At 40.6% G+C, this 25,376-nt stretch overlaps 1 protein-coding gene across 3 annotated transcripts in view; it reads left to right on the forward strand.

The window, feature by feature from the left end:
- CUL4A (cullin 4A) overlaps window positions 1-25,376 on the forward strand; it is a 75,611-nt gene that overhangs the window by 1,876 nt on the left and 48,359 nt on the right. For all 3 annotated transcript variants that reach the window (XM_074990702.1, XM_074990711.1, XM_074990692.1), the window contains exons 2-7: window positions 297-412; window positions 18,456-18,559; window positions 19,102-19,171; window positions 20,814-20,887; window positions 21,135-21,297; window positions 24,360-24,449. In XM_074990702.1, the coding sequence (XP_074846803.1) occupies window positions 297-412; window positions 18,456-18,559; window positions 19,102-19,171; window positions 20,814-20,887; window positions 21,135-21,297; window positions 24,360-24,449 (617 nt within the window). The remainder of the gene's footprint in view (window positions 1-296; window positions 413-18,455; window positions 18,560-19,101; window positions 19,172-20,813; window positions 20,888-21,134; window positions 21,298-24,359; window positions 24,450-25,376) is intronic.

The following is a 25,376-nucleotide window of genomic DNA, read 5'->3' on the forward strand; positions in this document are numbered from 1 at the left end:
GCACCTCTGTCTGACAGATGTATTTTATTGGGGATCTGTGCACGTGCAGAGGGGCAGCCCATGTAAAACAACTTGTAGGAGCAGGGCTTTTGTATGCAGCATTCACAAATAAAAACAGCACTTAGTTGCTTTTGCTAAGTTACATGGTACTGGAAATACTCTTTAATTTTTTTAAATCAAGTTTAAAATATGAAGTCTAATCTGTCTATCACTTTATTAAATTATTCTAATAGTATTAAAAACTACAGCTTATGCTGGGGCTTCAGTTTTCCACTTACTTGTATCTGATTTTACAGAAAGACCTAAACTGCCTGATAATTACACTCAGGATACATGGCAGAAGCTTGATGAAGCAGTGAGAGCTATACAAAGTAGCACCTCTATTAAATACAATCTTGAAGATCTCTACCAAGTAAGAAAAAGGTTTCTTGTTTTCTATAAAACTGGGAAAATGATAAACCCTAATACTGATTGCTTGGAATTTTCATTGTCAGTTAAACGTAAATGGGATTTTCAGTGCGTATTTTCGGCGTGGCTACTGATTAGATCATTGTTCTGTTCCTAATGTGTTTGCCGTATTCCAGATCAGTGTCTCCCCAGCTTTCAGGTGGTCCGTGGAGCACTAGCAGGAGTGGGGTTCTAGCTAATGCTAGTCACGTTAAGGGCTGTGGACGAATGCTTTTTGGCAGGAGTCGGAAGGACAAAGGGGAAAGACTATTAACTGTGATATTCTTCCAGTCTCTGCTGGTTCTGTATACTACATGAGATAGTATGCTCATTAGATTATTCAGATACTCATAGTAATATCAGTTTTCTTCTTTGCATGCTGTGGTCTGCAGTGTAATAGGTAACAATGTCACAATATTTATTATCTCAGTTAATTATCAGAGTCAAACCTGGGTGAGCAACAAAGTATCGCTTCACATGCCATTCACATTTGACTGTTATATTTACATGATAGCCAGAGATTTTGAAACTGTTGTTTAAAATAATGAAAGAACATTGATGGAAGAGGTAAACATCATATCTGACCTGTTTCCTTCTTTCCTACATTTCCATTTTGTTTTTTAATCATGGCCCAGTTTTCAGCTGCTTTCCTTCATGTTTTTTTAACAGCTTGTGTGTTTTACGGTACATAAAATAGAAATATTTATGAATTTCAGTAACTGCAGCATTCCAAAACAAAGAGCCTATTCTGGCAAGATGCACGACACAGGAAGACTCCTGTATGAAATTGAAACGGTTGAGTTTCTACTTGGATGTGTGTGGAACTCAATGCTACGGCCCTGTAGACCTGCAAAATTGTATCTGCATCTAGTCTACAAACATGTCCCACAGACTTCTGCATCCATATATGCATGTATAAGGCAGACATCAGCATTTTTGCAGGGCTCTGCTGTTTGCAGAATTAGGCCTACAAAATGCACGTCGCTAGAAGTGGTCTGCAGTTTTCATTGGCTTTCTTTGGGGTTATTAGCAGGGAGCATTCTGGGGAGCTAGCAGTCTGCTTTGGGTGTGAACGTCAAGAACATAAAAATAACAATTATGGGCAAAGACTTGATGGTTCTTTTCTCTCTGTTTATTTGGGGGCATTTAACATATTGTTCTAAAAATAGGGATTTTTTTTAAAACCAGTACTACCTTGAAAATAAAGGAATGCAGGTAGTTCTTTAAAAAAGACAATTTGACTATGTATTTACTGGGCATTGTAAGACAGCAACATTCCAATTGAATAACATTGATCATTATATAATGGTTTTAAACTCAAATGCTGAAAAATTATATTTTTTTGTACATTTTTATTTGACAAAAATCCAGGAGTTTGTAATTTTGTTTGACCTGTTTTCAAAGGTTAAAGGGGATTATAGTGCATGGACATGAAACCATCAAGGCCTGGACAAAAATTTTGGTGTGCAGGAAGCAAGGGAAGGGATGGATTTTCGGATACATTGTAAAATAAGAAGAAAGGAAATTGCAGTTTCACTTGTTTGTTTGCTAATATGCAAAACTTAATTCATAATGGTAGCTCATTAATTCATAATAGATCTTCCAGTCACTGGTGGCTCTCTAATTAGCAAGTTTCCACTGTGTTTCTGTGAATGCTTGTTTGTTTACCTAGGAGAAGGAGAGAAAAAAAATCAGCCTTGACTGGAAATATTGTGGTTACCTGTCATTTTAACTGCCTAATGTTGGATACGCAATCAGGCACAGGGAGGAGCTTGTGTGTATAGGTTTTCTGTTGGTTCTTTTTACCCTCTGATCTTTAGTATCGGAGGGGTAGCCGTGTTAGTCTGGATCTGTAACAGCAACAAAGGGTCCTGTGGCACCTTATAGACTAACAGAAAAGTTTTGAGCATGAGCTTTCGTGAGCACAGACTCATAGCAGCATCTGATGAAGTGAGTCTGTGCTCACGAAAGCTCATGCTCAAAACTTTTCTGTTAGTCTATAAGGTGCCACAGGACCCTTCGTTGCTGCCTCTGATCTTTGTGGTCTTTACTCATTATGAAAGGAAGCCAGCAGGCCTACAGAAGCACAATGTGTTAAGTAGGTTGGTCTGCCACATATCCAAAATTTATAATCATCTGTTATTTCCCAGATTTGTTATTGATTACTGCAGAAAAATCCTGATGAGTCAAGCCTAATTAAATCAGTCGTGTTTTAAATCTTGGGAAGAACTTGTAAGTCTATGGTGTTTCCTGAAATAATTTAGCTGGAGTTTTTTGAAAAAAGTAGTGATTTGTAGAAATAATAGTTGTGCTATATCTGAAGTCTCAAGTCTTCTTTGCCTATCCAAGTCTTCATAGAATCATAGAACTTTAGAACTGGAAGGGACCTTGAGGTCATCAAGTCCAGTCCCCTTCCCTCACGGCAGGACCAGGTACTTTCTAAACCATCCCCGATAGATGTATATCTAACCTACTCTTAAATATCTCCAGTGATGGAGATTCCACAACCTCTCTAGGCAATTTATTCCAGTGTTTAACCCTCCCTGACAGGAAGTTTTCCCTAATGTTCAACCTCAACCTCCCTTCCTACAGATTAAGCCCATTGCTCTTTGTCCTATCCTCAGAGGCCAAGGAGAATAATTTTTCCCCTTGTCCTCGTAACCCTCTTTTAAGTGCTTGAAAACCACTATCATGTCCCCTTTAAGTCTTCTCTTTCATAAACTAAATAAGCCCAGTTCTTCCCTCATAGCTCATATTCTCTAGACCTTTCATCATTCTTGCTCTTCTCTGGACCTTCTCCAGTTTCTCCACATCTTTCTTGAAATGTGGTGCCCACAACTGGACACAATACTCCAATTGAGGCCTAATCAGCCCTGAGTAGATGGAAGAATGACTTCTCCTGTCTTGCTCACAACACTCCTGTTAATGCATCCCAGAATCATGTTTGCTTTTTTTGCAACAGCCTCACACTGTTGACTCCTAAATCCCTTTCCAAATAACATAAAGAACCTATCTCAGAGCACAAGAGATCAATTTTGACATACAAGATCTGTTCTTCAGAGAGAATCCAGGCTGTGTGCGAACAACTATTGGGCTGATCTGTGTTCTAATATGCAAAAGGCATATGATTTGGGCAACCAGACAACCACGTATGATGGATTCAAGAAAGCATTTGGACCAAACAATGCCAGAATCGCCCCACTGAAACCTTTAAATGGACAGGTGATCACAAACAAAAAGCTGCAAATGTCAGGATGGGAGGAACACTACTCAAATCTTTATTCCCATGAGTGAACAACACAGCATGAACTTGACAACCTCATCCCAACTCTTCCAGAAATGCCTGAGCTAGGTGCAGATGCAGAGCCTATGGAGGAGGAACTCTCCAATGTAAAAGCGCCAGGAAAGGACAGAATCCTAGCTGAAGTCCTGAAGGCAAACAAAGCTGTGCTCTTCCTCTTCCTCTATGATTTACTCCTAAAATGTTGGAGAGCAGGAGATGTCCCACATGACATGAAGGATGCAAACATCATCACTCTCTATAAAAACAAAGACAAGGGTGACTGCCACAACTACAGTGGCATCTTATTACTGAGCATCACAGGAAAACCATTTGCCTATGTCAGTCTCAAATGCCTGCAAAAACTCGCAGATCGAGTGTATCCAGAAACACAATGTGGCTTCAGGGCTGGCAGGTCAACAATGGACATGATTTTCTCACTTTGATAACTACAGGAAAAATGCAGAGAACAAGGAAAGCTGTTATTCATAGCATTTGTGGACTTAAAGGCGTTTGACACAGTTAGTAGATCAGGACTATACAGAGTATTAAGATTGCCTACCCACCGACCCTACTTAATCTCATACATCCTTTCATGAAAACATGATAGCAACAATGCAATATGATGGATCTACATCAGAACTGTTGCAATAAACAGAGAAGTCAAAAAAGAGTGTGTTCTTGCCCCATCCTCTTTGGCTTATTCTTCTCAGTTCTACTAAATTGTGTGTTTTCAAAACTCCACGTAGTGGTGTATTTCTCCACACAAGATTAGATGTCTCTCTCTACAACCTGGCAAGACTCAAGGCCAAAAGTAAGGTCAAGAAATTCCTCATTAGGGAATTCCTCTTCACATATGATACAGCTCTCATTGCTCATGATGAAGACATGCTACAGTCACTGATGGATTCTCTGTCCAGATCCTGCAAGGTGTTTTCTCTTGACATAAGCATGAAGAAGACTGTTGTATTCACTCTTAAGGTCTACCTCAGCGACCCAATGTCATTTTAGGTAACAGTCCATTAGATGGGGTAAACGATTCTGTTACCTTGGATCTACTGTCACCACAAACCTACCCATGGATGAAAAACTGTTCATCAGAATTGGGAAGACAGCTACTATTTTTGGCAGACTTATGAAATGAGCATGGAACAATCCTAAGTGACACTGAAAACAAAGATACTAATCTACCAGGGATGTGTACCTGCTATATGGTTCTGAGGCATGGACCATCTACTCGAACCAAGAGAAAAAAATTGAGCAGCTTCCATGTTCACTGCCTCCACAGAATTATGAATATCAACTGGCTAGATAAAGTTTCAAATGCATATGTTTTGTAAAGATCCAGCATACCCAGCCTCATAGCGATCCTCAACAGCAGAAGACTATGTTGGCATGGTCTCGTGAGAAGAATGGGTGATGAATGTTTTCCCAAAGAACTGTCATGTGGGTTGTTAACAAGAGGAAGATCAAAGCTAAGATTCAACGATACATACAAAAATGCCATGAAAAAATTCAACATCAATCCAAAATTCTGGGACTCTACATCATCAGATTGAAACACCCGGCGACTGTTGCTATGACACGGCATGTCGTCCTTCGAGAGTATATGTGCAAGTCACGCAAGAGAACTTCAACTTAGAACAGAAAGCACTCACTCTGAAGAATTTGGAAATGGACTGACATGCGGTTATTGCAGTTAACTGTGCAAATCCAATATAGGATGGATAAGCCATCAGAGAAGCTGCAGACTCAAACACCGCCCAGAGATCCTCACCGCTGCCGCTAACCACTGTCTCTTGAGATGAAAAGGGACCATATATATATAATTGTATTCCTTCCTAGACAGTCGCTTCCCATTCTGTATGTATGAAACTTATTGTTCCTTCCTAACTGGAGTACTTTGCGTTTATCCTTATTATACTTCACTCTGTTTACCTCAAACCATTTCTTCAGATCATTTTGAATTATGACCCTATTCTCCAAAGCAGTTGGCTTCCACTAAGCTAAAAGTAAAATAAACAGAGCGGTGTTTTTCAAATACTTCGTAATGCCTTCACTGGAGGGCTGGATATTTTCTAACAGAGAGTCATAGACATGTAAGGCTGGTAGGGACCTTCAGAGTCATCTAGCCTATTTCCTCTTCTCTCCTCTCCACCTCTTCACTGTGAGGCAGGATCAACACTGAGGGCATCCATGACAGATGTTTGTTTAACCCAGAGGTTCTCAAACTCATTGCTTCACAATCCCCTTCTGACATCAGAATTTGCTGTATGATCCCAGGAGGGTGGACTGAAGTCTGAGCCTGCCCAAGCCTGGAAGGGAGAAGCTGAAGCTGAAAGGCTTCAGCCCCAGATAGTAGACTTTGTCACCTGAGCCCTGCTGCTGAGGGCTGAGGCCTTCAGGTTTTGACTTTGTCCTCAACAGTGGGGTTTGGGCTTCACTTTGGCTTCAGATGCTGGGGCTCAGGCTTTGCCTTCAGGCACCGGTGATCCCATTAAAATGGGATTGCAATCCACTTTGAGGTCCTGACCCACAGTTTGAGAACTTATGATTAAAACTCCATCATTGGAGATCCTATGTCAATGTGGGAGGTGATGGCCTGGATAATCTCTGTGTCCCTTCCAGGCCTCCTTTTCCATGGTTGTATCTACGCTGTTCAGATTGGTCTCTAGGCATTTGAATAGCTCACCAAACTACTGTACTGTAAATCCCATGTGAATGCCCTGGGTAAAAAGTAGAAGGATCCTAGTTTATATTAACATAGTCCAAACTGTGTGGCAATATAGACAAGCCCTATAATTCTATATTAGAAATTCACCAGTCCTATGGTGGAGGCACTACAAAATATTTGATAAACATAGCTTTGTTTATATATATGGAAATTTACTGCTACTTCCACTAGCGAAGATGTATCTTCTGATTCCAGTGAATTAATTATTTTCCCTTTCCCATTTGTGACATATTCCGGGTACAAACTAGACTAATGAATGGCTGTGTCTCTCTGTTATGCTCAGAGAGATAGAACTAATGGAATCTTGTTCAGAGGGATTGCAATAAGCTGCGTTCATTGTGAATGCAGAATTCATTTACTGTCCCTAGCTAAAATTGTCCACCACGGATACTTACATTCTCACACAGTTCTGTGGATGGATATAATTACAGCCTCTGTTGCTCATGCTAGTCCACTGGGTGGGTGGTCTAGACACGTGGGCTATGTCTACACTACAGCAACCTGTCAACAGATGTCACTGTTGGAAGAGATCTTCTGACAGAACTTCTGTCGAGAGGTCCCCCTGGGGCATCCACACGACTTTTTTGTTGACAGATTGTCGAGAAAGCCTCTCTGCCTCATGGACGAGAGGCAGAAGGCTGTCAATAGAAGTGTCGAGTTCCTTCTGCATTGTGTCGACAAAATGCATTTTTAGTGTGGGTGCTCTGAGTTTTGGTGAAAAAACCAGGGTTTTGTCATCAAAACTTTCTCGTGTAGACGTAGCCAAGGAGGGGAGCTTGGTCACGTCTCGGTGTACCAGTGTTGGAGGATGATCATAGAACCAAAACCCTGTGGTTTTGCACTCATTTTTTAAATATGTTTTAGTCCCTGGATCCTGTCTTTTACCACTGGCCCCGGTACTTTATGGTACTGAGTCATCAGTTAACAACAGATGCAATTTTGATGTTTTTCTTGATGGGGCTTTTGGTTTTCTCTTTCTTGGGAGGGTTCTTTTGCAGGACTTGCCTGCATTGTTCTTTGGCCGTTACGGTGGTGCTGGCAGCTGGTCATCAAGATGGGGTGGTGTGAGGGACTGATCCCATTATGCATTCACTCACATTTACACTTTTAAATGAGACTGCACACCTGCCTAACTTTAAATAGAAGATAATGCAAAATTTAAAATGGGCGTGCAGTTAAAATATGGAGTCGCTTTAGTTACACTGTGTTAACAATTTAAAATGGGGTCACAATAACAAATTCTTCAAAGGCACTTTTTAACAATCTACTAACAAATTTATCCAAAAGTGGTTAACCTTGTTTCATTTCTAAAATCGCATTTATGAGGTTACATGTCACGTGGGTTGACAATTTCATTGATAATAAAAAGTGGTTTCATTACAGCAGTTTCACTGTAGATGTACAGAGTCATACTGGTATAATTCATTTAAAATGGCAATTTCATTCTTCAGCCACACAACTCCTGTTTTCTTCACTGGGATGCCCTTTACATTGCTTTGCTACTATAACTTTCAGTTTGGACTGCTCACAAACAGCCTCATGCATGCATGCATAACCTCCAGCTATGTTTGTGTGTGAGCTGCAGTTAATCAGCCGCATTGTGGCTCTGACCAGTGCTGCGTATGCGACAGGATGATCCCAAATCCCAGTCTCAGATTTTCCTTCCGAGATACATATCCCTCTCCTGGACAATAGATTAGTTGTTACACAGACATTAGACAGCAGCATGCCCAATTATTATTTCAAATAGTTCTTCAGACACTTCAGTTTAAACACATTGGATTAGATAAAACAGTAAAACAAGTTATTATGTACAGAGAGATTTTAGGTGACTGTAGATAATGAAGCATAGAAGTCAGAAATGGTTACAAGTAAAAAAAAAAGATGGAGAACAGCTGGTGCCTGGCTTAACAAATTTAGGATAAATTCAGAAAAGTATCACGTGCTCTTAGTAATCTTGCTGTCCAAATTTCGTTGGTCAGAACCTCTTCTCCACTTTTACGGCTGCTTCCTTTGTCCTTTCTCATGCAGTGAATTGAGGGGTCCTTGGAGTGTCTGTCCCTTTTTACAATCCTATCCCACCTTTGAGAAGCTCTTCCAGTTGGCAGCAGGGTGACAGGCAGTCTGTGTGGAATGGAACATTATGCTGTTTTTTTGCCCAGATGTAGATTATTTTGTCCCTGCCCCCTTTCTTGCAATAGAATGGCCATTTAGCAGGTAGAGGTCCATCCGCTTTGTTTGCACCTGGCTGAAGCATCGGCTTGTGAGTTGTCTGTGAGGAAATGGATTGGCCAAACCACAGATTCAGGCCCCTATGCAGGAATTTCTGGGAGAGGGTGGTTTTTTTGTAAATACGGACCACTGTCTCTCGCAGCTGGCCCTGCCTCTCCTCTCACCCTCAGCTCTCCAGCTGGCCCTGCTCCCCATCCCACCATAGCCCCTCCAGATTGGCCCCCCTCCCCACCCTCAGTCAGCCCAAAATGTCCCCCATTCCCTGCGCAGCCCAAGGATCCCCCAACCCTGCTCAGAATGAACCCCCTGCAAGGCTCCAACATCCCTCCCTTAATAGCCAACCACTGCTCAGACTGAACGCTCCTTGCAAGGCCTGAATACCCTAACCCAGCTCAGTCTGAACACCCCTGCTCAAACTGAACTCCCCCTCACAAGACCCCAACATCCTTCTGCCTGAATAAAGTCCCCCCTCCACCAAACACCCCACCTGTGCTCAACCCAAACCCCACTCCTCATCCCCTGCTTGGCCCAAGGACCCGCATTGCAGCTCATCCCAAAGATTCCCCCACCCCTCAGACCCCAGCAGGTCTCAGAAAGCCGTGGCAGAGCACCACATGGTGAGTTCTGGAGATGGGGAAGGGAGGTTGCATGGGGGAGGCAATCCCCTGCAGAAGCTGCTGGTGCCACCTACCCCCTGCCACAGGTAATCTCTGGCCAGGGTGAGGCTGGAGAGGGGAAGGGAAAAGGTGGTCCATTGTGAGTGTACATTCACACTCCTTGCATCTCTGCTGCATATGGGCTTCGAAAACATGAAGGGTGCTGCAGAACTCCCTGCACTCTTAGTTCTTTGCCTGTGTGTGAATTTGTTAACAGTTAATCATTTAACCAATAGAATTTTAATAGATTACACATTTAGTTTTTCTTTTTTTCCAATGCTTTTTGTATTCTGTCTACCCCACTATGACCTCCAAATTGGGTCACTGCAGAGCACTCTACTAGTTTTTAAGTAAGCCTGTTCCTGGAGTGCTTACTTTGAAGAGGATAATGCACTTGTGCTTCACATGCTGCCCAGGCTACCCATTTATCTGAGTGAAATTCTAAGGGTAGTTTTGCTGAATTCCCAAACAGTATACTTAATTAGCTAACACTTAAGGTTGAATGGTAATATTCCAACAAAACTTACTCTTAAAGATGTTATTAAAAATGACCCCGTTCTTTAAATACCCCTCTGAACCCCACCCCGCCACTCATGCATCTGATGAAGCGGATCTTTGCCCACGAAAGCTTATGCTCCAAAATATCCGTTAGTCTATAAGGTGCCACAAGACATCTTGTTCTCGAAGCTACAGACTAACACGGCTACCTCTCTGATATTAAAAATGATGGCAATGTTCAGTTAAATGTGTAATCCTGCAGCAAGGTTCACACCACTCGTTAACATACCTACAGAATTTCTGAGTAACAGTAATCCAAATTTTGCCTCATATAGACATCACCCTCCAGTATTTCCTTATTTTTCACCTGCAACTGAGAACTCTTAATTGTGGAATTAAAGGTTTGCAGAATCAGGCTGTCGTATTGAATGATTTGTGTTCTGTGGTTAACTAAAATTATGCTGGATTACAGATGTTGCTGGACCAGAGAGTGCTGAACTACAGAGGTTCTGCCTGTACATTTTTTATATCTTTTATAGGGTCTTTATTACACTTTTTGGGTTAAGTTATCAGAGAGAGGTAATGAGAAGCGTGATCTGAAGCACCCAGGTACATAGTATATTTTACTGATTAAGGGGTGATTTGTATGCCACCAAATTTTCAGGAAAATGACAGATGACAAAAAACTGAGCAAGTTTTAAGTGATGTGAGCTTTTAATTTTACCATTAGTTGAGATTGTTTACATTTCTTTTACTCATTCACATTCTCTATCAATGAATATAATACTGATTCTGGTTGCTAATCATGGTCTGCCCCTTGTCATTTTTATTAATATTATTCCAGTAGTTGTCTACTAGTATACACTTAGGGCAAAAATTCTTGTAGATTGTCTCTTATGTCTTTCAGTAGTCTGTTTGATGTCTTTGTAGACTCAGAATAATTTCTGGCAGTCATATTCGGGGGGGAGGTAGTAGGCAATATGAGCTTTATATATGTTAAAGGCACCCTATAAACCATAGCATTTTTCTTCAGGAAAAGCACAGCAAAAATTTGATCTGTTCTTACTTATGCTAACTAGCAATCTAACTATTTTTATTTCTTCAGCAAGGCCTATTGGTTTTAAATATTTTCGGCACATAAACTTTCTGTGCATTTTATAAATAAATTGGAAAGTATTTCATATGCAGTTTGTATGTACTTCTAATTATATACATGTGTATATGACACTGAACTGTGAGCTCTACTTAGAGGTTGCTGAGCCTACACATGTTGTCAAAACATACAGAAGAGCTGACGTTGGAAGTGACCACAATTTGTCAAAATCAATGATCGATTGAAGAAAAACAATCTCCCCCCCGGCATTAAAAAATTGGCCGTAAAAGGCTAATAGATGACATTTCAGCAGCAATTTCAAACTGAGATGAAGAACAGATTTCAAGTGCTGCAAGAGTTAGATATACCATAAGAATTTAACATCCTTCTGTCAAGATGGTTGGTGTATAACAATATAGACACAACTGCAGCTCATTTTCAGACAAAGTAATCTAAAATCTGGATACATAGAGATATGTAGATCTGTATGAAAGAAAGGAAACAAGTTGAAGCGAACACCTCCAGAAAAAGGAGTAGTAAAAAAAATGTATAATTTTTTTTTAAGAACAGCAGTGAAAAGCAGTGTCAGAGATACAAGAGGAAGCACATGGATAATGTTTTCAGTGGCTGGAGAAAGAGGTGATAATAAAAACACTTTTCTAAATTGGCTCAACAAGCTCTTGGCTAGTAAATTTATGCCAGCAGGAGGGCCTGCCAAGGATAAACAAGGAAAGAAAAAACAAAGAAAGAAATTTGTAAGTAAGTGGCAGATCTCTTTTAAGAGCTGTGTCTACACGTGCATGCTACTTCGAAGTAGCGGCACTAACTTCGAAATAGCGCCCGTCGTGGCTACACGCGTCGGGCGCTATTTCGAAGTTAACTTCGATGTTAGGCGGCGAGACGTCGAATTCGCTAACCTCATGAGGGGATCGGAATAGCGCCCTACTTCGACGTTCAACGTCGAAGTAGGGACCGTGTAGACGATCCGCGTCCTGCAACGTTGAAATTGTGGGGTCCTCCATGGCAGCCATCAGCTGGGGGGTTGAGAGACGCTGTCTCTCCAGCCCGTGCGGGGCTCTATGGTCACCGTGTGCAGCAGCCCTTAGCCCAGGGCTTCTGGCTGCTGCTGCTGCAGCGGGGGATTCATGCTGCATGCACAGGGTCTGCAACTCGTTGTCGGCTCTGTGGATCTTGTGGTGTTTAGTGCAAGTGTGTCTGGGAGGGGCCCTTTAAGGGAGCAGCTGGCTGTTGAGTCCGCCGTGTGACCCTGTCTGCAGCTGTGCCTGGCACCCTTATTTCGATGTGTGCTACTGTGGCGTGTAGACGTTCCCTCGCTGCGCCTATTTCGATGTGGTGCTGCGCAACGTCGATGTTCAACATCGACGTTGCCAGCCCTGGAGGACATGTAGACGTTATTCATCGAAATAGCCTATTTCAATGTCGCCACATCGAAATAGGCTACTTCGATGTAGGCTTCACGTGTAGACGTAGCCAAGAGGTGCTATGCAGGTCAAGAGTACAAAACTTGTTGACTTTGACAAAGAAAAAGCTCCTATCACTATACAGACAGACATCATCTTTCTCTCCAAATTCAAGAAAATGGACATTGTACCCAAGGGACTGACAATGAAAAACCCATTACAATCAACGTACTACACTGACTACAGTGAACATCTATGCAACACGCTCTCTAAGAAACTGAGGAACCACTTGATTAAAATTCTTTACAATAAACAAAAGGTGATCAAAAATGAACTCTCTGAAGTTGAAATTATCATCAATGAACAGGCATCCACGCAAGACCCCACAGTATGAGGTTTTACCAGTGCCAGACAAGATATTTATAAAACACACTTCCTCTTTCTACAAAAAAGAAAAGGAGAATAAATTTTCTTCATTACTTCATTCCTCAGGATACTTCAACCACAATAACAGTAGCTCAACCAACAACATTGTTAACCTTTCAAACTACCAACTCAGCCCAGCAGAGGAGTCTGTCTTATCCCGGGGTCTTTCCTTCTGCCCTACCTCCTCCACGAACTTAATACAATTCTGTGGTGACCTTGAAGCCTTCTTTCGCTGCCTCCGTCTAAAGGAATTTTTCCAGCACACCTATGAACAGTCTGACTCTCTTGACCCCCCCTACCAGCAACAAAAGAAGAACTCTATGTGGACTCCCCCTGAGGGTCGTAGTGAAAGTCTGGACTTCTATGTACAGTACTTCCACAACCGTGCTCAGGCTGACATTATACACAGACAATGCCAAATGAGACACAATCTCAACTATGCTGAATGCCGTGCTGTCCAGAGTCTCAAAAATAACCCAGACATCATAATCAAACCAGCTGACAAAGTGGGTGCTGTTGTCATCCTGAATAAGTCAGACTATGAACAGGAGGCAGCCAGACAACTCTCCAACACCACATTTTACAGACCTCTCTCCGCTGATCCCACTTTGGAATTCCAAAGGAGATTACAACTGCTACTGAAGGAACTCCCTGCTGTTACTCGGGAACTCATTCACTCAGACGCACCGTCTGAGCTGCAGCCTGGATTATTCTATATACTTCCCAAAATCCACAAACCTGGAAACCCTGGATGCCCTATCATTTCAGGTATTGGCACCCTTACCACCAGACTGTCCAGTTACGTGGACTCCCTCCTCAAACCCTATGCCACCAATGCTCCCAGGTATATCCGAGATACCACCGACTTCCTGAGGAAATTACAAAACATTGGAAAGTTCCTGATAACGCCATCCTTGCCACAATGGATGTAGAGGCTCTGTACACTAATATTCCACATAAAGATGGATTACAAGCAATCAGGAATACCATCCCTGATGCCACCACAGCCAGTCTGGTGTCTGACCTCTGTAACTTTGTTCTCATACACAATCATTTCCGTTTTGGGGACAGTTTATACCTCCAGATTAGTGGAACTGCTGTGGGCACCCGCACGGCCCCACAATATGCTAATATGTTTATGGCTGACCTGGAACAACGATTCTTCAGCTTTCGTCCCCTATTAGCTCTCCTCTACTTAAGATACATTGATGACATCTTTATGATTTGGACCCATGGTACAGAGGCTCTAGAAGAATTCCACAGAGACTTTAACAATCTACACCCCACCATCAACTTATGCCCCGATTACAACAGGCAAGAGATACATTTCCTGGACACTACAATACTAATCAAGGATGGCCTGATCAGTACCACACTGTACCGAAAACCTACTGATCGCTATACTTATCTACACCCTTCTAGTTTCCATCCTGCACACGTGACTAGATCCATTGTTTACATTCAAGCTCTTAGGTACAATCGCATTTGCTCTGATCCAACTGACAGAGACCAAAACCCACAAGAACTTTACCAAATATTCATAAACCTGAATTACCCACCAGGAGAAGTAAAAAAACAAATTGACAGGACCAGATGAATACCCAGAGACCAGCTACTCCAAGATTGGCCCAAAAAAGCCAAGAACAGAACACCACTGGTCATCACCTACAGCCCCCAACTCAGACCACTGCAACAAATTATTAAAGACCTGCAACCTATCCTTAATCAGGATGCCACACTCCAGAAGGCCCTGGGTGACATGCCTGTTCTCTCCTGCAGACAACCTCCCAACCTCATGAGGATCCTCACTAACAGCCACAGTCTATACTGCAGGAACACCAGTCCTGGAACCTTTCCCTGCAACAAAGCCCACTGCCAGCTTTGTCCACATATCTTCTCTGGAAATACCATCACTGGACCTAACCAGGTTACTCACAGAATCACGGGCACTTTCTCATGCTCCTCTACTAACACCGTATATGCCATCATGTGCCAACAATGCCCAGATGCTTTGTATATTGGACAGACTTCTAACTCCCTTAGACAAAGCGTCAATGGGCACAAAACAGACATCAAAACACTCCAGATCCACAAACCAGTTAGTCAACATTTTAATGGAATGGGGCATTCTGTCAATGACCTCAAGGTATGTGTGTTACTGAAGAAGAATTATCGCACTGTTCTGGAAAGGGAAGCAGCCGAGCTGGCGTTTATATTCAAATTCGGCACATTAACACATGGTTTAAATCGTGATGGGAACATTCTGAGTCACTGTAGGGGCTCGTCTGCATACTTGGCTCAATCTAATTCTTGACCTTCCCCCCCACCCCTCCACTCTCTGATTTGCTCCCCTTGATTATCTTTTTCTGATTTGTCCTCCTTGCTTACTGTTTTTGGTTCTCTGTGCCTCAAATATTGAGTCTGTTCTGGTCTGGCTATGGTCTGAAGAAGTGGGTCTGTCCCACGAAAGCTCACCTAATAAACTATTTTGCTAGTCTTTAAAGTGCTACTTGACTGCTTTTTGTTTTGATAGTGTATAGACTAGCATGGCTTCCTCTCTCTTACTATATAACTATACATTGTAACACCTCTCATTTAAAGAGGCAATAAAGAAAGGCAATAAAGAGAGAGGCAAGGTAAGTGATACATCTTTTATTCAGTTGGTTTCTGTTAATAAAAGAGAAAAGGACATAGTTTCTCTTTCACCAGCAGAAGTTGGTTGAAAAAAATATAGTGCTTCACCCAATTTATGTTTCTATTTTCCTGGGACCAACACAGCTACCACAGCACTGCAAACAAAACTAAAGTGGGAAAGCTACAGGTAAAAAATCAAATCACTGGAAAAATGTCAAAAACTTGAAATTAATTCACTGATAAAATCACCAAATTTGTCTTCAAAGCATACTGCTGGGAGAAGCCTCCAGAACAATGGAAAATGGCATTGTAGACATATAGGAAGGAAAAGTGAGCTGAGTAACAGCAGCAGTTGGCATGGTATTGTACTCCTTTTTGTGATCAGCAAAGTCTTTTGCAGAGTTGCCCAAGGATGATTAAGATGAAGCCTGAGGGAGGAGGAGAGGCTGGTTTTTGACCCAGAAGATTGTCAACCCCCAGTTTTCACCTTCAGAATTGAAGGGAGCACCAAATGGTGTAAACAACTCAAGGTTCATACATTTCAAGAAAGTATTTTACATCCTTCATGATTCACTGTGGACCATCCTGAAGTATTTTGGCATGTCAGTAAAAATAATTATCTTCAACACTTTCTGTAAAGATCCAGCATGTACAGTTTGTGTGAATGGTTCAGCAGAGACATAAGTGTCAAACAAGCTCTTCTGAATGATAGCTCAACCAACATGCACATGAAGACCTAAAGGCTGTCTAGCATTTCAAAAACTGCCCAGTTATGGAAAAAAATCTAACAAGAACTCTAGAAACTTCCAGTTCAAGCATGAGAAGGCAAACAATGCAGAACCTCAGAATTGTGAACACCAAAGTTACAAACTGACCTGTTACCCGCATACCTTGTTTAGAACCAGAAATGTGCAATCAGGCAGCAGCAGAGACCAAAATAAAAAGCAAATACAGTACAATATTGTGTTAAATGCAAACTACTCAAAAAAGAGGAGAGGATTTAAAAAAATTAATAATGTAAGAGAACTGTTTAAGACTGTCATGATCATGAGGGTTAGCCAGCAGACTGGGAGTAAAAGGGTTAACCTCATTGGCCAGGTGGGTTGGCCTATAACAATGTAGGTAAGAATTGCATTTTTTGGCTCCTCCTTCTTCTGTTCTCTGGCCCTTCTTCTTCTTTCCAACCATGAGAGAGACAGACACAGACTATCTCCCTCCACGGACAGGCCCTCCAATCTTCTGTAAGTAGGGTAAAGTTTAGGTAAGTCCATTAGGCTTTATTGTTTTATGGTTTGGGAAGTGGGATCTGATGTCTGTGTACTTTTTAGAAATGTTCTTACACTCTCCTTGTAACTAAGTTCTAGGCCCATGGTGGAGACTCCGCATGTGTTTTACTTTGTGACTCTTCCATCTAGTCATGAGGCTTGCAATATGAATATTGTTGTAATAATAAAAGTTATCTCTTTTTCTTTTTATTAACCTGGTATTGGTTAATGTTTGTATCCTGTTTTTTTACTTTTGGGGCTGAGATTTCCTAAGTATTCTCTCCCTGGTTTCCTTATTATTACTGGAGTGGTGGCAGTGAATTTTATCCCCAAAATCTAAGGTTTTTAGGATTTTTTGGGGGGGAAGTTTATACCAAAACCTGGTAGATGAGGTTTTGGAGGTACTTTTGCTGGTCCCCACTTCTGCATTTGTCTTGCTAGAGTGGGGAAGGAGCCATGACAAAGACTATCATTTAAAATGAGATAGTTTAAAACAGCATTTTCTCTTCTACATAGCAAACTTTCAAAGCTGTATTAAGTCAAGGCTTGTCTCCACTACTGGGTGGATCGATGTTGCAGCAATCAATCTGCCTAAGTCAACTTAGTGAGTTTAGTGAAAACCTGCAAAATTGACAGCTGATCACTTGGATATTGACTCCAGAACTTTGCTGAATTGAGGTGAATAAGGGGAGTTGATATGTGAGTTTCTCTCACTGACCTTGTATGTTCTGGACCCATGGTAAGTAGATTTAAGCCATATTGACTTGAGTTATGCTACTAACGTAACTCAGATTGCATAGCTTGGATCGACTTGTCCCCATAGTATAGACCTGCCATCGTGTTCATTTGTAAACGTTTGAAAGAATAGCCATAAACATTTTGTTCAGCGTTACAAATATTTCAGAACTATGAACAGCCTCCATTTTTGAGATGTTAATAACTTTGAGGTTCTACCATCGTAGAATCATCCAATTATTGGGGATATCCAGAAAGAAGAAATAACACAAACTGTCAATGTGGTACATGCATTCATCATCTTAAACCATGTTCAGTCGCTGCGCATCTACAACTTGAAGACCAAACTAAGAATCTTCATCACCAAATACTATTTTTGTCTTAACAGATGGATACAAAAGCCAGAAATCCACCAAAGGCGCACACAGATGTTTTTATGCTTCTTAAAGCAAATGCCTCAAGATTACCTAATATTAGGTATTAAATTGAATTAATTTGTTACAAATGCTCAGACTTTTGCAGAGCTGAAAAAACACTTCTCTCCAACGTTACACAGAAGAGGTGATGGAAATATCTGAAACGAGTTAAGAATGAAGACAGAGCATTGACCATGGCAGGCATGTCATTGCATGGCTGAAGAAGCACAAACAAGAGGTCAACAGAATTCCTCTGAATGCTTCAAAGTGAGAGAGAACTTATGAGGCTTAACAACATTGAGGACATTCGGATCGTGACTCAGGATAGATAAGTGGGAGAATCTACTTTTTGCCCTCAGGGTCTCAGAAAGATTCAAATTTAAAAATGAAAAAAAAAATCCATGAAACATTGAGCCCCCTCTCTCGTAATTTGACTGAACACGTATTAACAGTAGTTTTTATTAGTTTAGATGGGTAATTTTGAATGTTTTCCTTTCATCTGTGATGTTTTTTCCCTGAGCATTCTTCATTATGTTAATTAAGTTGGAACATGCACTCTGAATTAAATACCTTTCTTTATATTTGTTTGAAACTTATTTTCTTTTTTTTTTTCTCCAGGCTGTTGAAAACCTCTGTTCTTATAAAGCATCCCCTACACTGTACAAACAGCTTCGGCAAGTCTGTGAAGATCATGTGAAAGCACAAATCCTTCAGTTCAGAGAATATCCTTTTCTTGTGCACAGAAATACAGTTCCATAATACTTTGAAAACTTTTTACGGTAACACAGAAAAACTGTTGCTAAAACAAATGTATAGCTGTTCTCTATTGAATGCTTATATATCTTAAAATCAATCTCACACCCGCTTGCCTTAGATGAATAATTTTGGTGGACCAATAAAATCTCAATAGCATTTTCATTGTCAAGAATGTATGAGTAATTTTATACTTGGTTTCAAAATTTTCATAACTATCAGCCATTCTTGTTGACCTCTGAAGAACTTAGGAAAGTCTCAGGAGAGCAACATAAAGTATTCACTCAAAAACTGAGTCATGCTTTTGGAGAGTTTTCAGTTCTTTGCTGGTCTAGCACTTTAGCAATTGAACTCTGACTCCTAACTTTCAGCATGATTCCATTTGTGTATCGATAGAGCATCTTTACTGAATGGCTTACTGAATAAAAAAAAATTACCGAATAAAGATAATCACTAGTATCTGGCCTCAAAAGGGTGTTAACAAACTAGTTTTCCTTAGCAGCTGTTGCACAAATTCTCTGGACAGTCTTTTATTTTTAAAGAAGGTAAATAAATGCTGGCAAGATCATTGCAGACAAATGGTAAGTTTATTATTTGTTCAAAATATCTATAAAACCAGAAGGGTTCAAAGTTAACACTGAAAAAACAGAGAAAACATTGAACTCACCAACACATGGATAATTTCTCTCAAATTTGTTTTCATATATTCACAGGCAAAAATGTGATAGAGGACATAAGGGCATCACCGGTTAATGTTCTTAACTTGCCATATCACTTGTAATGTTTAAAAAATAAGATAATGGCACCTTGCATGAGGCAGAGGCAATTAGGAAGTTTTATGGAAACTCCAATCTCTGCACTCTTGGTCCATGACCATGTTAAAAATCTTGCAGGAAAAATTATGATGCAAAGACCTTAATGGGGATTTTCTAAACTAAACAAAATCATTTAATTTAGTTTTCACATGGTATTCTGAAATGAAAATTTTTGTCAACTTAAAATTTCATTTTGCTTTGGATTATGAAGCCAAAATGTTCAGATTTTCTTTTGTTTTTGCATTTGGAAGAGAAAATTATCAACTTACTACTTTCCTCTCAGAAACAAGGTTTCTAATGTTTTCTGTTCAACACAATATAAAAAAATTCCACTCGGAGGATTGAAATGTTTTGTTGAAATTGGCACATTCTTATGAAAAAATATTTAGACTAACCTACATTTTCCAATCAGAAAATTTTTCACTCAAATTTTTAACCACCTGCATAAGAAAGTGAAGAGATGATGAAGTGGCAGTATTAAACTTCATTCTCTCTTTCTCCCCCTCAAGAGTGCCACTTTGCACTGTGTAGCTTCATTAGCCACTTCATCCTGTGTTCTAGGATGAAATTTAAGATGGGAAGAAGTCAGTTTTCCATATTTAATATTCATTTTTTTTTAAATAAAATGTGACACTTTTGCTCAGCTAATGATGTGGTGGGGAAAATGTGGAAGGGCTCTAAGCTTAGCAGATCTTTTCTCCTTTTTAAGCAAGATCTGGAAAAGTTAAGACATCAGATATATTAGTAGTGAGAAGTATTTGTAACCTTCCCCTACTTTCTCATCATTTTACTGGGAACTCATTTTCATAGGCAGAGGATATGCTGTGTGCATACTTTCTTCCCACCATAAAACTACTTTTTAAAAAGATGTTTCTAATGTCAAATTAACAGCAGTAAACCATGGCATTTTGGAAGCATATTGGTGCACTTCTTGGATAGTCAGAAATAGTGCAAGGTATCATACCATCTTAATAACTCTTAAAATCATCAACAGGGTTACATCTTGTGATACAGTTTGTGCTTAGACAGTATTGGTATCAAGATCTACAATCTTAAAAAACTTTCACCTTTTATAAAAAAAATCTGATTAAATACATGCAAAAATTAGAATGTGTAATTAAGATATCTTACAGGTCAATTAACTAGAAAGCACAGTAAGGACTTGCCAGGCACCCATTACACATGCAACAGTTGCAGCAAGGACTGTCACTCTCATGTGGGCCTTCACAGTCACAGCTGATGCTGCAAATGATGATCCCAAATGGAACTACGAAGGGTGCGATGCATAGTCTACATAGACTGCAGGATGCCTACTACAATTAACTAACAAAATCCTAAAATAAAGTTCAATTTTGTGTGCTTGTAAATAGAAAGACCAGTTGGTTTAGTCAGTGTTTTATATTTCCAGATCATGATTAGAAGCATTTTCTTATTTTTGGATCGTACGTATGTGCTTCAGAACTCAATGCTTCCTTCTATATGGTAGGTACCTGTGTAAATACGCTACTAACATAACTGTTGAACTAGGACTTGTTATTGTTTTTGTAAAGATTAAACATTTTTCCCTGATTACATTTGTGTATGTAACACTTCTAACATTTCTTAGTTCTGTAAAATTCCTTGTAAATGCATGGAGTTAAATAATGTGTGAGATCAGTGTTTTTACCAGGAATATCCTATAAATCATTATATTTCTGATGTTTTAAATTAATTTTCAATATTTATACAGGGATATGGGGCTAGAGCTTTTTAGAAGGCACATTATTAGTGATAAACTAGTTCAAAATAAGACCATTGATGGAATCCTCTTGCTGATTGAACGGGAACGAAATGGTGAAACTGTGGACAGAAGCCTGTTACGAAGTCTGTTAAGCATGCTGTCTGATCTACAGGTTAGTACAACAAACCTTACAAATAGCTGCCACCCTTAAAGGCAGAAAAAATGGTGGGCCCTTCTATTCCTTTATGTCCTATAAGAGTAACTTTTTTCTAATTAATATGTGCTTTGACTTCAAAACGTATTTTTAGGATATGACTAAATTTAGTAGCAGTACATATAATTGTTCAGTGACAATAGCAGGGGTCAGCAACCTTTCTGAAGCGGAGTGCTGAAATTTGACCTTTTGACCTCTGTGTAAGGCCCGAGTGCCAGTGATACTTTTTAAAGTCACTAATAGTCCTGCTTACAACAGCTTCATTAATAAATAAACCCCATCAGTGACACAGATGAATAATTCTGTAAAATACACTGCTATAATAAGGGCTTCAATTATCAACAACAAAAAGTCATTAATTTGCCTTTGAACACAAACCTCCCAGTGAGCTCTTGTGGGGGCCCCAGCCCAGTGCTGCGAAGTGGGCTCTGACCCCAGCCCCATGCTGCAGAGGGGGCTTTGTAGAGGGGGGCTTTGGACCCAGCCCTGTGGAGGCGATTCCAGTGGGGGGAGGGAGGACTCTGGCCCCATGGTGTGAGCTCCGGTAGGGAGGGCTCTGTGCCACTACTTCTTTTTCACCCAATTGCGCAGACAAACAAGTTTGATTATAGCTTGCAGGGCATAATGCTGCCTGCTCCTTATTTACAGTGTGACCTGAAAATGAGAGCAGGGTTTTCTCAGGGCACTGTTGTAGCCAGTGTCATAATATATTTATGTGCCACATGTGCTAAATATTCATGTGTCCTTTCATGCTTCATCAGCCTTTCCAGAGGACATACTTCCATACAGGTGCTGGATTCTGCTCTACAGCAATGCAAAACACCGTGGACTGATGCATGGCTCATTTTCATCATTTGAGTCTGATGCCATCAGCAGATTGTTGCTATTTTAAGGCTTCTGAAAACATGTGCCACACCTCATTCCTCTCAGATTTTGGACATCCTTTCAGATTCTTAAACCTTGGGTTGAGTGCTGCAGCTATTTTTGGGTTGAGTGCTGCAGCTATTTTTGGAAATCTCACACTATGTTTTGTCAAATCTGCTGTGAAAATGTTCTTAAAATAAACGTGCTGGGTCATCGTCCAAGACTACTAGAACATGAAATACATGGTGCAATTCAGGTAAAACTGAAGAGGAGACATACAGTTCTCACCCAAGGAGGTCAATCACAGATTTAATTCATGAATTATTTTAATGAGCATCAGCATGGAAGCATGTTCTCTAGAATTGTGGCCAAAGCATGAATGGGCATACAAATGTTTAGCATATCTGACTTGTAAAAATCTTTCTTTGCTCGCTAGAAAAGGGCCATGTGACTACCTATTCTGACTTTCATCTGACATTATAAATAAGAAGGAGGCAGCATTCTCTCTCATGAATGTAAAAAAAATTATTTTAGTAGTTAACTGAACAAGAAACAGGACTGAGTGGAATTGTAGGCTTTAATGTTCTACATTGTTTTGTTTCTGGGTGCAATTATATAAACAAAAAAATCTACACTTGTTACACTTGCATTGTATTGAAATGCTCCTGTTTGTTTTTCAGTGTGTGAGTGGCAAATCTAAACTTATCAGTGCAAAGTATTTATTTGGGAACTCATTATTACAATAAACAAGAAATTACCTCACTGAGACAGATATGGCTGTGTCTTGCTTATTGCTTACTTCATCCATCTCTTCAAATTTTGTGGAAGCATGTTTTCAAAGTGCTTTTCTTTCCCAACTAGTATTGCCCTGTCTTGCCTCAGAGAAGTTTCAGTCAGTGGTGGTTCATCCACATGCTGATATCTCCCAGGCATTATGATAGCTAGAGGATTATGCTGCTTTTGTTGAATTTAAATGGGATATAGTGCAGAACATCATTATATTTTGTTACCTTTGCTGTTCATTTTGTCTCTCAATCTCCATAAGCAGTTGAATTTAGGAATTGTCATACTAGATTAAACCCAGGATCCGTCTTTTCGGGCATCTTATCACTGACATTGGCCGGTACTAAAGACTTCAAAGGAATGTGTAAAACCTCACAGGAAGCAGATGTGGGGTAATCTGGCCTCCAGTTTAGATTTTGATCTAATCTCTGTTAGAAGTGATCTTTAACTCTGAAGCATCCCATTTAATCAGTTCAATAAAATTTATAAATATCTTAACTAGTTATTTTTGATATCCATGTAAATGGATTTTTTAATCTTTTTATGCTTCAACAACTTCCTTTGGCAGTGAGTTCTATGGTTTAATTGCTCATTGTTTGGCAAAATATTTCCTGACATTGGCTTCAAATTTCTCACCTTTTTTAATTCTAGTGAATGACTCCTGTCTTGTTATGAGACAGGAGGAACGAAAGCTATTGATTTATCTTTTTCCAAGACATGAATTATTGCGTTTACTTTTATCCCATTGCCTCTAAAGTAAACAATCCTAATCTTTTTACTTTAATATGAGAGGGTTTCATTGCACTTGTTTGTTCCTGTTACTTTTGGTTCAATTAATCTACCTCACTTATCTCACTGAACCAAAGCTAGATGACAGACCCCCAGTTTCTTGGATGAAGATGATTTTGGAGACTGTTGTTCTTGATTAGTCCTAGGCATTTCACCAAAGAGGAGTTGCTAGTTCTGTACTGTGCTTTCACTAATTTGGAACTATTGCAGTTGCTGTAGAAATGTTAGCAGGAAGATCAAACTCAGCTGGATTGGGGTCCGGTAATTGTTTAATATTGGTTTCTGGTGCCTGTTTGCATGATTGAAACAGAAGTTCATTAGCTGATTTATATAAATCAGACACCAAATCCCTGATTGAAGCACACTCATGATAAGGTGTGAGAAAATTTACCATTGCATTTGGTCATTCTCTACCTGTTACATGAATAAATAACTTTATTATCCAGTAGTGTCAACTTGATACTTTTCTTGAGGATAAACAATTTGTGTTGTAGGATATTTTCTTTCATCTTGACAACTAAAAAAAAAGGCCAGCCTCAAGCATGAGATTAATAAGTAACTAAATTAATTTCATTTTTATCTAGGTTTACAAGGAATCATTTGAACAAAAGTTTTTGGAAGAGACAAATTGTTTATATGCAGCAGAGGGACAAAGGTTAATGCAGGAAAGAGAGGTAAATACACAGTGTTAGTGAACACTAGGAATTTGTTTATAGTGCAAATGTTGTAATCTGTAAGAAGACCAGAACTGTATTAAAATTAACTAAACAACAGTGTAGCTCAGTTTTGCATTCGGGTACCCATGTACTATTTCATGTACACTCATCCCTTGCTATACGAGCACAATTGGTTCCCAACTTTCTGCTCATAGGTGAAAACTTGTAAGAGGGACACTAAATTCCCATTAAAGTACATGTAAAAGTCTCTGGTTCGAAGTGCTCCTAACTCGGGGAAGGAGCGGCAGCAAGTGGTGCTGCTCTTGAAAGGTAAGTGAACCTTGGGTTGTGGGGGTGAAGGTGGGATTGGGGAGGGTTAAAGGCTGGGGCAGTTTGGGGACATGAGTGGGAGGGAGGTTTATAACATTGTGGATTGGGTCTGTGGTGGGGGGGGGTCGGGGTTCAGGCTGCTGCAGGTTGGGTCTGTGGGACTGGCATGGGGGGTGGTTAAGGCTGTGGCGGTTTTAGTCTGTGGGTCCAGTGGAGTTAGGCTACTGTGGTTTAGGTGTGTGGGGCTGGCGAGGGGGGTGTTAAGGTTGCGGCGGTTTGTGGTCTGCAGGGGTGGAGGGTGGGTGTGGTTAGGTTGTTGCGATTTAGGTGTGCGCGGCTGGCGGGTTGTTTAGGTTGTGGTGGTTTAGGTGTGCGGGGCTGGCAAGGGGGGGGCTAAGGTTGCGGCGGTTAGGGGTCTGCAAGGGGGTGGGGTTAGGTTGCGGCAGTTTAAGTGTGCGGGGCTGGCAGGGGGCTTCAGGTTTTGGCAGTTTGGTGTCTGTGGAGCCTGCGGGGGGGTTAGGTTGCGGTGGTTTAGGTCTGCGGAGCCAGTGGGCGGGAGGTCAGTTTGTGGCAGGTTGGAGCCACAGGGTGGGGGTAAAGCTCATGTTAGCAGGG

Source organism: Carettochelys insculpta, chromosome 1 (assembly GCF_033958435.1).
Source record: "Carettochelys insculpta isolate YL-2023 chromosome 1, ASM3395843v1, whole genome shotgun sequence".
Taxonomy (NCBI): Eukaryota; Metazoa; Chordata; order Testudines; family Carettochelyidae; genus Carettochelys; species Carettochelys insculpta.